Source organism: Typopeltis vanoorti, chromosome 13 (assembly GCF_054136105.1).
Source record: "Typopeltis vanoorti isolate ZY-2024b chromosome 13, IOZ_Tvanoo_1.0, whole genome shotgun sequence".
Lineage (NCBI taxonomy): Eukaryota > Metazoa > Arthropoda > Arachnida > Uropygi > Thelyphonidae > Typopeltis > Typopeltis vanoorti.
Window position 1 is genome coordinate 24,072,501 of NC_143561.1, and position 16,517 is coordinate 24,089,017.

At 34.2% G+C, this 16,517-nt stretch overlaps 1 protein-coding gene across 3 annotated transcripts in view; it reads left to right on the plus strand.

The window, feature by feature from the left end:
* LOC150099993 (ATP-dependent translocase ABCB1-like) overlaps positions 1–16,517 on the plus strand; it is a 370,123-nt gene that overhangs the window by 83,165 nt on the left and 270,441 nt on the right. For all 3 annotated transcript variants that reach the window (XM_090402525.1, XM_090402527.1, XM_090402526.1), the window contains exon 4: positions 5,200–5,375. In XM_090402525.1, coding sequence (XP_090258651.1) covers positions 5,200–5,375 — 176 coding nt within the window. The remainder of the gene's footprint in view (positions 1–5,199; positions 5,376–16,517) is intronic.

A 16,517-nucleotide genomic window follows, 5' to 3' on the forward strand; every position in this document is an offset into this window, starting at 1 on the left:
TACCCTTTCTATGTTAAACATGACATGTTTTCTGATAAAATGAGCTTGATTGCTAGGAGCACAAGTATGTTCTTATTAAGTGTTGTGTTTCCTGTTAAATCTTGTATGAGTGACTCTTTTGTTGTCCCCATTCAAGATCTAACAATAGCCAACTTGAACAGGGAGCAAGAAGCCACGGTAAGAACTGGTGTTGGATTGACTGACTGGCTTCAAGTTGGAAAAGACTCCAGATGTTTACTTTTTCCTCACTTGTTTAGTATATATGCGGAGGACATCATGCGTGAAGCATTGGATGAGCTCAAGACAGGAATTAGGATAGGAGGTAGATTGATCAGTAATCTGAGCTATGCTGATGATACAGTACTCCTTTGTAATGACCTAGAAGGACTAGGACTAATTCTTGACAAAGTTAACAAGATCAGTAATAACAGAGGACTTCAACTCAATCCTAGCAAGACAAAGATTATGGTTTGCAAAGGAAATACAAACAGGGAAGCTGTTGAGAAACAAGTGTACCTTAATGGAGAAAGAATTGAGAAAGTCAGCCAGTTTGAGTTCCTGGAATCTATTATTAATGTGAAGAATTGTTGTTCAGAAGATGTCAGATGTCAGAGTTAGGAATTACTAAAACAACAGTTAGAGACTTGTCTAAAATCTGGAAGGATGAATCTATCTCCATGGGAATAAAGTTGAGGATTTTAGATGCAGTTGTTTTTCCAACAGCGACTTATGGATGTGAGACTTGTAACCTAAAGAAGTCAGAAATCTAAGAAACCGATAACTGCTTTTGAGATGTGGTGTTACAGAAGACTGTTGAGGATATTATATACTGATAGGTATACAAATGAATGGATATTAGAAAAGATCAGTAGAATTTTAAGGCTCCTTAAGGATATTGACAGAAGAAAGGGACTTCTCAGAATAGAAATAGAAGGTAAAGTTCCTGGAAAAAGAGGAAGGGGTAGACAATCAATGAGATGGATGGATGGTGTGTGTGTGGAGTGACTGATCTTCAGAGAGTTGAGAACAACAGGACTACATGGCGAGGCCTGGTCTGGCACATCACCCAGCATCGGAGTGACCTTACAGCATCTGTGGATGCCCAGTGAACATATAGATAAATTTAGTTTTCTCCATTCTTTGCATTGCTGAATTTGATTAAACATCTTAGTATGCTGTGCACAGATTCAGTCACGAGGATTTCTGAGGAATGAAAAATTGCAGAGGTGAATAAGATTAGATCAAGAATTTGGAAGAAGGTTGCTTATGAAAATAGATTTGGGAAAAATGCAAATTACAGAGCTTGACAGCTAGGAGAAAAAGTAGTTATATGATCAAGACTGATAACTAGTCGAGAATGGAGATTACTAGTTAATGTGAACTCTTAATAAAACAGATATATTTAAAATTTTTGAGTTGTCATGTTCTTACCTTCCCTTTCTTCACACTGAAATGGATAATGATAAATATTTTCTCAACTTTTCTACATCCTAAAATTTTAAATGTAGTTTCCTGATTTGATCATTCATGTTCTTTTATAATATTCATTGGCCTTATAAAGCTTGAAGTTTTTCTTGTGTGTCTACTTCATAGATGCAGACACAAGAAGCTGAAAGAAAACAAATCATAGGAAACGAAACACAGGAAATTTGGGAAACAGAACAAAGGAAATAGTGGAAATTCTATGTTGAACACAGAACACAAACGATTGGCAGGAACCATATATAAAATACAAAATGACAACATGAAAAAGTACACATACAAACAGTAATAAGAGACATAAGGAAGAGTATGAAATTATAAAAATGAAAAATATCTGAAATGTTTAACATTTATAAATGTTACATTAGCTTAAATTAATGTCACTTACCTGAAATCTTCATAAAAACTAAATATTTGTTGTCTGTACTATTAAAATCAAAAATAACCTTCAAGTATTCAGTCAAGTTTAAAGAGGAATAGCACATATGATGAACATTTAGTCAGTATTAGCCTGTTGTGAATGTCAGCTTCTTAAGTGGAATAGAGACTCAGTGATGTGCGATTGGCATGAATTGATACTATTTTCACAAAATACTACCTCATTTTGGTTTTGAAAGATTCTTTATCCACAAGGTAAAAAATTTTACATGGTAGAGTCTACACATATTTGGTTCATTATGAAGATTTCAAGTAAGTGATATTGTTACCTTTTCTGGAAAAGAAATACAACTTAAAATTCTATAAAGTAATAACTACACCCCTTATGTTAATTTATGCATCAGAAGAATGGGCTCAAAACCAAAACATTCCCAATAAAAACAATCTGTGGAAATGTAATTTCCTAAGGTCAGATAAAAATCTACAAAATTAGATGATATCAGAAATGAAGATGTTAGAAGAAAAAAGTTGAATGTATACTTGAAATGATACACTAATATAATACAAAGAAAAATAGATAGATTCTGCTGAAAGAATATCAGAAGGATACCAAGAGTAGTTCTATACTTTTGTCACACAGAAAATCAAGACTGTGAAAGACTAAAGTGATGATGGATAACTCTGAAGCAACAACAAGCATCTTGCTTACCCATCAAACCAAGAAAAAAAAAAAAATTCTGTTGTTTTCATTTTTAATGTTATTTTTCTGGTGATTCCATTTATTCACTCCCATATTTCCCTCAGAAATTTCATATGTGTGATTTACAGTCTTTCATCAAGAGGCCATCCAGCGATGGCCTCTTGTTCTACCCTCCTCTTCCATTGTATGAAGAATTTCTATCATGTCAACCTGATCATAACCCCTGACTAGTTTATATGTCTCGATCATATCCCCCACCCTTTCCTCCTATTCACGAGGCTTTGTAATTTGTATTGTCTCACTCTGTCCTCGTACTTCATATTCCAAAGACCACTGACCACCTTTGTGAATCTTCTCTGGACCCTTTCCAATACATCCTCGTCACCATGAAAACCCTGCACCACAGTGCACATTAATCCATATGAGGCTTTGTACAATGGCATCATAACCTCTCTATTTCTGCATGACAGGGTCCTTTACATCATTGCTAATATTTGATGTGATATCTTCATAACTTGTGCAATGTGGTCCCTGAATTTGAGGTCCTTTTCCACAGCCACTACTCCCAGATCTTTCATCTCTTTTACCTTCTTTAAAGTTTCTCCACTAAGTGTTATGATGATAGATTGAGATTTTGTGGATTGCAGAAGTTGGTTGATAGCTGGAAATGAGGGGGATATGGTGGAAACTGTATTCATAGTTTTACAAGTCTGCAAACTTTGTTTGCTTACACTTGGATAAAGGATGAAACCAAAAATATAATTTCTTGGCATCTTTAATTTATAGTATAACTAAGTGAAAAAACTTTCAACATCCTATCTCTAATCCAGAGTATTTTAGTAATAAGGTGTGACACCTTGTGGCTTCTTGTATATGGAAATATGACCTCTCCATTACTTCAACCTTGGTAGCACTTCGTGGTCTGGCTCCCGCTGATGAGACCTCAATAAAGGTCAAAACCGGTTGTTAGCTTGGGTGATGAATGGCAATGCTGTAGCCTGTGAAGTTTTAACTGAGGCTTGCCTGTTGCTGTCACCCAGGGCCTGAGTGGGGGATAATGAATGGCAATGCTGTAGCCTGTGAAGTTAACTGAGGCATGGCTGTTACTGTTGCTCTTTGCTAGAAGTGCAAGACCTAGCTTGTTTGAATATCTCTTTTATACTATATATAATATCTCTTTTATACTCTATCAGCTTAAACTCATAGCTCTACTCATTTGGCCACTCACCTAGTCTGTTGAGATCCTCCTACAAGGCACAACATCCGCAATGCTCCTCATAGTTTTTCCCAACTTTGCATCATTGACAAACAACCACAAATCTCCATTAAGCCTGTCCTAATATCATTAACATATAAGCTAAACAGTAATGATCCTAAGACAGACCACTGCAGTATTCTGCTAGTGACTTTCCTCTTTTGGGATACCACTCCCACAATCCACTGATATTGTCTGACAGTCAGTTACCTATCCAACTCACTAGTCTCTTATCCATTACATCTGTTATACAGAGCAGATTTTTCAGTATTTGGCTAGAGGTGGCAGAACAAAGTCTTTCCTGGAAATTAAGAGTGTGGTTAGCAAGGTTATCAGGACTAATTTTTCATTTGGTGAGTAGTGAATTATTGGAGTGGGTTGTCATAGTCTGTTGTGAGTACTTTGTTGGTCACCACAATCAAGGAGAGGTACAATAGATATTGTATGGATCTCCCATGATGAGGCTTCTGATTCCATGGAGGTTCCTGTGCAATAAGTTTGCAAAAAAAAAAAAAAAAAAAGTTGATTCAAAACTTGTCATGAAATATCAATCGTATTAGACTTGCATAATATCTGGTACTTCTCATGATAGTATATATCAGAAAATGATCGTGGAAAATGGGTGAGAAAAAGATTTTAAAGTTGTTCTGTCTGCTTTCCTTATAAAGAAGTTACTGTTGTAATAGTGACTGATAATCCCATGACAGAGTGGACTATGCAGAGAAATCTGAGAGGGCTTTATTTTTCACCTCTCTTCAGAGTACCAATTCACAAACAGTTCAGTTTCAAAAACTTATCATCCATACATCAAAATCACTTCCCTTGTCTTAAGCTAGTTTAGTTACTGAACTACAGCATTATTTCTTATATGACAAATAGTTTGGATTTTTAAATAGTCTACTTACATATAAGTTTTTGAAATGTAATGTTTGTGGATCAGTATTTTTGTACTTTTCTAGAGCTTTCCTTCCAATACCTTGATATATTTAAGAACTTTTTTGCCTCTTATCTGAAGAAAGTAAGATGAAGAGTCTGTGGTGTTTGAATATCTCTTTTATACTCTACTCACTAATGAATAGTGTGATGATTCAATACATTTAGGAGTAGAATGATAATTACTTTTTTCCAGAACTGGGCTTTTCAAGAGAATCGAAATCATAAACTAACACTGCCAGATAATTGATAAAATTATTTCCTGTTAAGTAGTTGCACTTTCTTCACATAACTGTCATTGCTTTTATTATAATTTGCATACTTAAATTACTGGAATATGAATGAACTATGTTAGTGGCATTAGTACTGTACCATGCATTTCAGGTTTATTGATTTATTAGCTTAGAATAATGTATACTGATTTATTATTTTATTTTTTTTATTTTCACAGTTTCAGTTTTCTTCAAGGATAGATAAACTTCTAATTGCAATTGGGTGTCTAGCTGCTATTGTATGTGGTTCTTCAATGCCAATTTTAGTGGTTTTTTTAGGTAGTCTTTTAGATTCATTTGTTAATTATGACATATTTGAACAGAATGCTTCTACCAGTATAAATTATACTGAAATGTAAGTAGATATGCCGTTTGTCTAATTTTTATATTCATAGATGAAAAGGTTTTTTTTTTTTTCAATCATGATTGTGAATGTTTTTTAAACTTTTCCATTTATACAAGATGATATTTTTTTTTGCAAAAGTATGTAATTTCATAAAATCAGTTTTTATCTTAGAAAATGAATTAATCTCACAGAAAATTATGTTTCTGGATGCATTAATAGGCTTTCTACTATGCTAAAGATAAATCAACTATTTGATTTGCCTTTAGCATTCAATCATTAAATATAGTTTGCTATTCTTTTTCACTTGAGCAAACAGTTAATTCTTGAAATGTATTAGTTAGCTTTGTTACTGAACAAAAAGTAGAATGAAATTTTGAAATAACTGACTATTTGAAAAATAGTTATAATTTCTATTACCTCTTCTTTTTGTAAATGATTCTGAATTTGTCTATTTTAAATATGGACAAAAGTTTTTCAGAATACTGAATTTTCCTTTCTATAATCTGGTTAGCTGCTTTTTCAGAAATGAATGGATGACTTTAAATATTGGAGGATGAGAGAGAAAGCATAAAGAGAACACGCTTGTTTATTTATTATTTTCTTTTTCAGGAACTTTCTGTTTGTATAGGTTAGAGATAAAGTAGATTGTTTACAATATTTGAGATATACTTGCATCCAATGCACTCTTAATGAAAATGTAAATTACAGTTTTCAATAAAAAATAAAAATAAAATAAAATAAACAAAAATATGAGAAAATAGGATACCTAAAATAACCATATGAAATTAATTTATAGAAAGAAAGCAATTTATCAAAGCAAACTGAATTTCAAAATAAAAAATATATATAAAGGGAAGAAAGAAGAAACAATAATGTATGCTTCTTTTTATACCTGTTGTCAGGGCTGCCGAGAGAAACCTTCAGGCCCGTGACAAGTCTGTGATCTGGGCCCCACTTAAAAAAGTGCATCACTTTTGTTTACTAAAAAAGGTCATATAAAACATTAAACATTTATTTAAAAAAGTATACAATAAATTCAAAATTTGATACATTACATACCATACAAAATACAAACATTAAATAAAAAGAGAATTTTTAAATTTTTATTGCCTCATCCACTTCCTCACTTTATGGTTAGCGAAATCTTTAATCATCTCGTCATAATCAATTTTCATTGCCAGGTCATGTTCTATTGATAGCAAAGCTAAGCCGTTTAATCTTTCCTGGAGCATTGATGATCTACAGAAGCTCTTTATTGCTGAAAGTTTACTAAATGCTCTTTCACCTTTGGCAACTGTTACTAGTATTGTGCAAAAAATTCTGATTGAAGTACATATTTCAGAAAAAACACCGTGAAGTTGAAATTTATAAATGGTATTTAATAAATCTAGTCCTGGTATAACATCTTTAAACGGCGTTATAAATCTTTTTTATGTGATATATTTCGTCCTTCAGAGATGTTAAGTCTTTCGAATATTTATTTATTAAATTATTGCACGAGTCATAAATTTCTTCACGATTCATTGTTTGAAAATTTAATATTGGTGAAAATAAATTCTGAATGTTTTTTAAAGATGTGAAACGCATGTGAAGTTGCGAAATAATTGTATCCAGTATAATAAAATATACAGTTCTTTTAAAATGTCCTTGTGTATCATCCCCATCTGCACTTTCTTCATCTGCTAGCTTTATTCTCTTCGCTTTCAACCATTTTTTGACATTTATGGTTATACCCAATTCAATTGCAACAATTGTAGCTTCAGAGAGAGCATCTTGCCACTTATTTTTAAAAAGTTCTTTCAGAAGTGACTCAACATTTGCTGTTGCAATATCAATCGATATGGTACTAGATTGCAATATTTTATTTCGTTCGTCAATGGAAGCTAAAATTTTAAACCAAATTGTTGCAAAAAGTATTGCTTTGAAACTTGAAAAATATCGTTTTAGAGAAACAGCTTCAGAATGACCTTCATTTGATAATTTCCCAGTCAAAATTACATCCTATAAAGCTACTTAAATATTAAGAGCCATTAGGCTTCATTTCAGTGATATAAACATTATTCAAATTAAAGGGATATTAAATCCATCCCACATTGTTTTAAAACCGAATACGAAACTCAAAGATTGGAATCAGAGAGTTTCATGCCGAATATAGTAAACTATAAAAGTATTGGCAGCCACTAGCGTGAGCTAATGCAAGTAATCCTAGTACGTAGTACAATCTCAGGCAACTCATTGCAAAGGTGGGGAAAGTTCTGATCGCTAATCTTGGTATTTTCCATAATGTAAAAACACATTTCCTAGGAAATGTATGCTGTTATTACATTATGGTGGGAGGTCACTTTTATAGTTTACTATATTCGGCATGAAACTCTGATTCCAATCTTTGAGTTTCTTATTCGGTTTTAAAACAATGTGGGATTTAATATCCCCTTAATTTGAATAATCCTATAAAGCTTTTAAAACACTTAGAAGCTTCTGAGAAGAAACTTCCAAGTGAAGCTACCATGAAGAGAACAGGCATTTTTTTCTAATAAAATTTGCCATCTCATTGGGCTTGAGCTAAAAAATGCAAATAAACGCTCCAAGTTTCCAAAATATATTGTACTTTCCGAACAACATTTAGCTGCATTTATGCCCACTACATTCAGTGAACATGCTGCACATGTGGAATAAAGAGAAGTTTCATTTTCTTTTTCAATAAAAGACTGAACACCTTTGATTTTTGCACTCATATTTGCAGCATTGTCATATCCCTGACCTCTGCAGTCTTGCATGTCAATTTCTAGTTGATTGAAGCATTCTCATAATATTTTTGCTATTTCTTCTCCAGTTTTATGATAAAAATCAAGAAATTCAATAAACCTTTCAAGAATTATCCAATTTTGAGTTAAAGAATCTCTGAAAACATATCGTAGTATTAAAATATTTTGTTCGATATGTGATGAATCTGGAGTTGAGTCACAAATTATTGAATAATAAATGGACTTCTTTCTTTTGCTTAAAATTTTGTTTAATACAAGATTACTGCAAATGTCAATGAATTCATTTTGAGTTTGCCACGATAAATAATGGGCCTGAAGTTGTTTGCCGGTGTTTTGAGATTCTTTTACCTTTTGTAAATGTTCTTTTAGTATGGGATCATAACGCGCAACTAATTCTAATATCCCCAGAAAGTTCCCATTATGTGGATTACTAATTTATTGATTAGCACCATGAAATGATAAATTTCTGGACGCTAAAAATAAAATTACATGAAGCAACCTTTTAAGCAATTCATAAAATTTTTTTGTTTCATTAATAACTAAATTTTCCATTTTGTTATTTACTCCATTACCAGTGAGAGATCGTTCAAATTGCCTCCAGGATAAGTAGCACTCTTTATGACATCGCGATTTTTCATGATCAGGCAAACGTGTATATAACATTTGCCACTTTTGTTTTAGAGGACAAAACCCTTCTGATTTACTTAAATCGCTGACATGCTTACTTTTTGTATCATTGCTAAATAATAGGCAGGTAACACAATATAAGGCTTGTTTGCTTGAACTCCAGCATAACCAGTCTCAAACTAACTGATCTCGGCCATTTGATAACTGTGAATAAAGTAAATATGAAGAAAATTTTCTACCTTTACAATCTTTTGGCATTAACTTGATCATATCATTTAACTCAGATTCAGATTTTAGTCCTTTAACAACTATTAATTGCCGATTTACATCACTAAAGAAATCTAGCCAAGTACCTGGATCTTCGTAATTTATAACTTCAGTAGCTCGTAGGTTGGTAGTCGCTTCAGCTTCATCTCCAGTTAAAGTAAATTCTTCATATATTAAAGCATTGTTACCAACTGCATCGGTTGTAGTGCTAATCGTTGCTTCAATTCCAGGTCCAAGCAACTTTTTTTCTTTATCTTGAAGGTTTAAATTGTCCCTAGCATCTATTTCAGTGTTCACTTTCAGAGTTAGCTGCTGCAGGTCCAGGTGAAGAAGATTCTTTATTACTTTTGTCAGCAGTTAAACTATTAGCACATTGCTTACTTGAAATTTCAATATCTTGGTGTTCTTCCATCTTCAAATATTTCAGTAGTAAATGCTTGTTTTTTAAATCTTCTTTTGCCTTCTCATGATCTCTTTTCTCCTTTCATTTTTGATTTCCAGATTTATGATGATACATTTCTGTTGGTCAAATTTTTATTATTAAAAATATAATTTTAATAATTAAAAAATCAAATTAATAAGAATACGTAATTTCATTTTTTAGTGCATGGCCTACACTATACAGTTGCACACTTTACAAATAATAACAAAACCTTCGTCTATCAAAATAATAACAAGAACGAAGCATTCTGGCAGGGAACATTACTGTGAATGCAATTACTAGCTAGTGCAGCCAACTGCAAAACGACCTTGCATGAATGCCTATTGATGTCATCACCCGCTATAACTACAGCGATCCACGCTGAGAGAATCTGTGTCTTCCGGACACTCACGGCGAACTAAAGAGCGTAGCTGTCTGTCTAAAACAAAACACAGTATCATTCTTGATATGCCATTATTATTTATCGTTGTATTATTACTAGAATTAAAACCATGCATTATAAACACAGTTATGTGACACATCAGGGCCCAACAGTCGGGCCCTTTTCGATGCCGGGCCCGTGACAAAAGTCTCAGATGTCACCCCCTCTCGGCTGTCAATTTGTTGTGCTAGAGTGAGTTGTTTTGTATAATTGAATGTTAACATTAATTGTGAAAAGCAAAATGATTTGTGTGTTCTTTGTTTCTAGTGGTCAGTTGTTATGATGTGGGGTAAAGATCCTGAAACATAATTTAAATTGGAAGTAACAGTTGATTTATTTTAGCAGTAAAAATAGCATTAATACTTGCAATGAGTTAAACATACTTCTCTATTATTTCCTTTTATAAACAACAGGTTTATAAATTCATCATCCATTCCTGACATGTACACTCAAGGATATATACAGTATTTAAGTTTATGTAATTAATTCATTTTTCATCATGATGTCTGTGTGATATTTGGCCTTGAGGAATTTTTGCTGTCTATTAATTGAAATTTTCAATCTTGCCTTCTGTGAACAGAACACATTGGCGGTACTCGCAAGGTCAACCACGTGGGTGTTAACCGGTGTGACTCTGTGGTCACAGTGAAAATCAAGTGCCTTTTAATGACGTAGACTTTTCAAAAATAGTTCAATGTCATGAGTGTAATATTTATGCATGATGAAATGTGAAGGATGTGTGTCTGGGGAGACTGAACAGGAGATGGGAGAGAGTATGGATTGTGATATTTTATTAGTCTTTTATAAGGAAGTGTGATATTTTATTAGACTAAGGGTTAACAAATATGCAATAGACTGAAGAAATGAAAGAAACGGAAATGAAAGCTAGTAGTGAGATTGATCGAGTGAAAGAACACAAGAATGTAGAAGCAAAAGTAAGTGATAAAGAAGTGAAAGGAAATATAAATGAGGAAATGGAAGTAAGGTGTGGCAGAACGAAAGGTAGCAAGACTACAAGAGTGACAGAGTGAAATTTTTGGAAGGTAAGATCTGATGAAACAGTTATTATTATTATTACGGGTATTCCATGGAGTCAGTAGACTCATCGCGGGAGACCCAAACTAGCAAAACAATATCTATCATATATCTTTTTGAATTCATTTACAGACGAAGAACTCACAACTGAGTCAGGCAATGAATTCCACTCATTCACCACCCTCCAGGTGAAAAATCTCATTCTCACACCCTTGTTAACCACACTTTTCTTTAATTTCCAGGGGTGACCTCTTGTTCTTCCATCACTATCACCAGCTGAAACGTTTCCCCTGCATCAATCTTATAAAAACCTTTTAGTAATTTAAATGTTTCTATCATATCCCCTCTTCTCCGCCTATCAACCAACCTCTGCAATCCACAATCTATCAATGTAGGGAACATTTTTTACATCACTCACCAACCTTCACTCACCAACTCACTTTTTCATTTTGAATAGGTGAGATATTAGATGTTTTATTAGATGAGAATAATATTAGATGTTTAGTGGAAACAAATGAAAGTGTGCAAAAGAATAGAATGAAAGGAAAAAGGGTAAAAGGCATGACAAGTGATTCGAGAATTGTATTGTATGGAGATTCCATTGTTAGAGGATTGGTTAACGAGAAAGGCCATATGGCCTGCTATCCAGGGGGGAGAATGAGCAAAATGATTCGTGCTTTGGACATGAGGAAAGGAGCAAGAGAATCAGTGGTGCTTGTGGGGACAAATGATTTTTGGACATAAGGAGAATATAAAGGTGAATAGAAGAGTCAAAAATAACAGTATAGTGGGAAAGGTTGTCAGTGTGTTGCTAAGTAATGACAATGATGAGTTGAGATGGAGAACCAGAATCATGAATGGTATATGCTAGCTGAGCTGTGTGAGGAGAAGGGAGTGCAGTTTGTGGATGCATGACATGTATTTAAGGGAAGAATGGAATTATACAAACATGATGGATTGTATTTTGAATGGCTTTGGAGTGAGTTCACTGAAGAAACTGTTGCTAGATGGAACTGCTGTGTGTGTGTGTGTGTGTGTGTGTGTGTGTGTGTGTGTGTGTGTGTGTGTGTGTGATGCAAGGAAGAGATCAAAAGTAAGAGATGAAGTGAAAGATCAGGAAAGTGGTATTGAAGAGACAGAAGTGAAGAGAATGGATGGAAATGGGCAGGGAGATATGGCATGAGAAGAGTAGATGTTGGAAGTAGTAGTGAATGTGTGTATGGGGATGATCAACATAGAAGTGGAATAGATTGGGATGTGGGTGGAGAAGTTGAGACTGAGCAGATATATGTGGTAAGCAGTGATTGGACAAGGGCAGGTGTGGGGAAAAATCACAACCAACAAGTGACTTGGGTAGGACTGGTTGTAGATCTAAAAGTGAACTGCTATGTTTATTTACAAATGCCAGAAGTATCCAAAATAAAATATCCGAGATGGAATGTTTCACTAATTCAGTTTATTCACCTCAAGCCACTTGTTAGTTGCAATTTTCCCACACCTGCCCTTGTTCAATCACTGCTTACCACATATATCTGCTCAGTCTCAACTTCTCCACTCACATCCCAATCTATTCCACTTCTATGCTGATCATACCCATACATATAAGTGAAACATGGTTGAATGAAGATAATATCCTAACAGGAATAGAAATGGAAGGTACAGTGTTTTTTGAAAGGATAGAAATGGAAAGGCTGCTTCCATTTCTATCCTCACTAGGGAGTGCTATATGATAGATGATGGTAGCAGGGATATTATGTCCACATTAGGTAGACATGAAAAAGGGGAATAGTAGCAATGGTTATGAGGCAGTTTGGGGTGAGGTGGAGGTTGACAGGAAGACATATTTAGTTGGATATTGCTATAGGCCAGGGAATGTGGAGGGTATTGATGAAGAAATGTATAGGGTTAATGAACAAAGGAAGGGTGATTATTATGGGTGATTTTAATTATGGCAGTATAGATTGGAATGATGAGATATCATTTGGGAATAAGGATAATGAATTTCTTGAGAAATAACTATCTCAGACAGCATGTAAAGGAGGGCATGTGAGGATTGAGTTATAGATCTGATAATTTCATCAGAGGATGTAATTGTTAGTGGGTTTTGCACTTTCCTCCAGTCGGTGAGAGTTATCATGAAGTATTCACTTGGGTTGTGGCTAGCCATAAACAGATTGATGTGAGGAAAGGATATATGTGGAAGTAAAAGGCTGGTGATTATGACAAGCTTAGGAGATAGCTTGGAGCTGTAGCATGGAAATGGATGCTGCTTGGGAACTGACAGAAAAATACATAACAGCATCAATGTGTGAATGCAGTGCTCCCCCCCCCCCCAGGTGCAGTTTTATTTCCTTTTTTTACAGATAGGCACTATGAGAGCTCTATTCTAATCATCTCCATAATTCAGCAACCTGACCAAGCCTTCTGAGTTATGCACTGCAGCTATGATAAATTTTTTATACTCTCATATTTGAGTATTTCTGGTTGAATACCATCTACTCTGCCTTTCCTCACTTCAGATTTTTGATAATTTTTCTACTTAAAGTATGGATTTGCATTCCTGAAAGAGTGCATTTCTCTTGAATGGTTTCTACCATCATGCTATCACTGCTGTTTCATTTAACAATCTTTCAGTGTAATTACTTCAGACATCCAAAATATTTATCTTTCGTGTTGCCATTATTATCTCTGATTCCTTTTACAGTAATCTTTCCTCATTTTCTAAGTTTTTTTCAATAGCATACAGAATACTTTGCCATCTTAAAGATATTTATTTTCTATATTCTTATCAAAGTCTTCCCATGACATTTGTTTAGCTAATTTTACATATTGTTTCACTTTCTTATGTTTTTTCTATATTCTTTAAAATCACAAGCTGACTTGCTTGCCAGAAACTTTTGAAATGCTTTTTTCTTTTCTTGACTTCCTCTTTAACTTCCTGAATCTACTATGGAGTTATGATTTTTCTATGCTTGCAGGCAACCTTACCACATGCCTCTCTGACTGAATCAGTCAAGTTTTCTTCAGGGTTTGCCAATGAATCCCGAAGGTTTTTCTTTCTTGTTGTTGATTTTTCATTTTTTCTTGAATAATGGGTGTGGATTTGATTCTGGTTTACCTCTAATAGCTGCTTAACTTTGATTCATTTCAAAACAAAAACAAATTTCTTACAAACCCTTCTTTTCAATTGTGAAATTCAATTTTATTCTGCTCAACACTAAATGGTAATTACTTCCAATTTCAAATCCTGTGTATACTCTTGTCTCCTGAACCATTGTGAAAAAATTGTTATCAACAATAACATAGTCAGTGAGACTTCTTATTCCTTACATCTTTCCATGTGAATTTATGCATATTTTTATGTTGGAACATGGTGTTAATAATAACTAGTCAATGTTCCAAGCAAAAATCTAGCAGACATTTAGCCATTATATGCCTGGTAATTATTTCCTACTCTGGTGTTTAGAACTCCAACAAGATCCAACGTTTTCTTTTTCATTGTGTCAGCTGTCTTCTCTAATGCCTCAAAAAATTGTTTCTTCTTTAATAGAACCTTATGTGGGACCATAGGCACAAATAAGTCTCATTATCCAGTTTCCCATTCTGATAAATAAATTAAAGATACCAAGAAATTATGTACTTGGTTTAGAATATAGAAGCTAATGATTTCATATCACTTGCTTTAGTATCCCATAATGCAAAACACATATCCTTATGGGTATGTATAATGACTGGTTTCGATATTTATTGAGGTCTCATCAGTGGGAACCAGATCCGGAGGTGATACCAAGGTTGAAGTAATACTGAAGTCATATTTTCATATATGAGTAGCCAAAAGGTGCCGAAATTTGAACTGTAGATGATCAAGCTAAGATTAGACATTTATCAAAATTTGTGGACTAGTAGAGACAGCAAGTGAACATACTGAGTGGAGCATGGAAATTTTGACCCAGACCAATTATAAAGAGAGGAATTCAAGTTTTATTTTCCTCTCTCATGGGTTATCAGTTTAAGAAAGTTGCAGGCTTTACTTTTCTGATAGAAGGAGTCATGTATAGCTTCATTTAGAAAGTTGATATGGATAGTAGCGATTGTGCATGCTGGCTGAGGTTCTATTAAAAACAACAGGTCCAGTTTGAATGCCTAAGTCATAGTGTACATTATTTTTATTGATTACAATAAATGTTAGTGAAGTAGATGCATTTAGTGAATTTCATCATCTTTTTTTTGAGAGAGAGATTTTTTGATCTTCGGTACTGTTGAAATTTTTTGTGTTAACTTGCTTGGCTAATTTTATTAATTATTATTATTATTATTGTAACACCTCCAGGGAGTCCAATGACTCATCGAGGGAGGGCACTCTATAACTCTGTCTCCACTGCTAAATTCACCAACTACCATCATCTACGTTAGCGCCATCTACCGCCTATCATCATCACTGTATTTTCACGGACAATCACAAACATCCATGCCCACAGCGGGAATTGAACCCACAGTCTTTTGGCTGGAGAGCAGATACGCAGACCTTTCATACTCTAACTCCTTCTTGGCCAACCAGGCCTTAAGGAGTTAGAGTATGGATGTGTAATGAAGGCCAAGGATCCACAGGTATGCCTTCCACACAAAGAAAACACTTGGTTTTCACTCCATTGTATGGCCTTGAGAATTTCCCTTACACACCACTACACTTGTGACTCTAGTCACAATCTGCTGGAGTAAGTGCTAGCTGAATTATTAATTATTCAGTGGTAGCTGAAAAGTAGTAATAACTAGCTTATTGGGAAGTCTTCTAATGAACCTAATAGCCCTAGTTTCCTTTGATTCTGCACAGTATTTTTCCATATCCATTTAAAGGAAGCCACAATTTATATATGCTTTCAATTTCATATCTACAAACTGCATGCTATTCTTTCTATTCAATCTGTGCATTTACTCATCTGTTAGTATACCTCTTCTTCTCAATTCATTCCTATCATGTCAACAACTTGCAGCTTTTACTCTCTCACTCTTCTTTTTCTCTTCTTGCACACTTTCATATCTTTTCAATTCCATACTTGTCACCTTTCAAAATCATTCTTAATTACCAAACCTATCAACTGTTTCACTTTCCTTTTTTGTATTCCAGTAGCATCACTTACATCTTTAATCTTCACTCTAGGAAAACTTAATTTTATTTCATTCTCATCAAATCACTCCTGATAATGGAATCACCATACAAGACTCCTTTTTCTTTCTCACACACTCTTTCATACTGTTGTTTCTCGAATGGGGAATTTTCATTAAAAAAATTATTTCATTCAAGATCTAACAAGAATAAGACAACTAAGAGATACTTGTACTATAGTAGGAAAACAAGTTGTAAGAGGGAGCATAAATGAATAACTGTAATGTGAAGTACAAAGGAAAGATAAATTTTGTTATCTAAATAGAAATTCCGTTTGTAAGTTGTAGCAATCAAATTGTAGTCTATGTGAACTGTATATCAAGTGTAAACCAAAGTACGAAGGTCGCGGGCTAGCCACCCAGTTTAGCGTAATGCCTGAGGTGAAGGCTTAAGCGGAAGGCGAACTGAGCTCACATTCCCTGAAAATAGT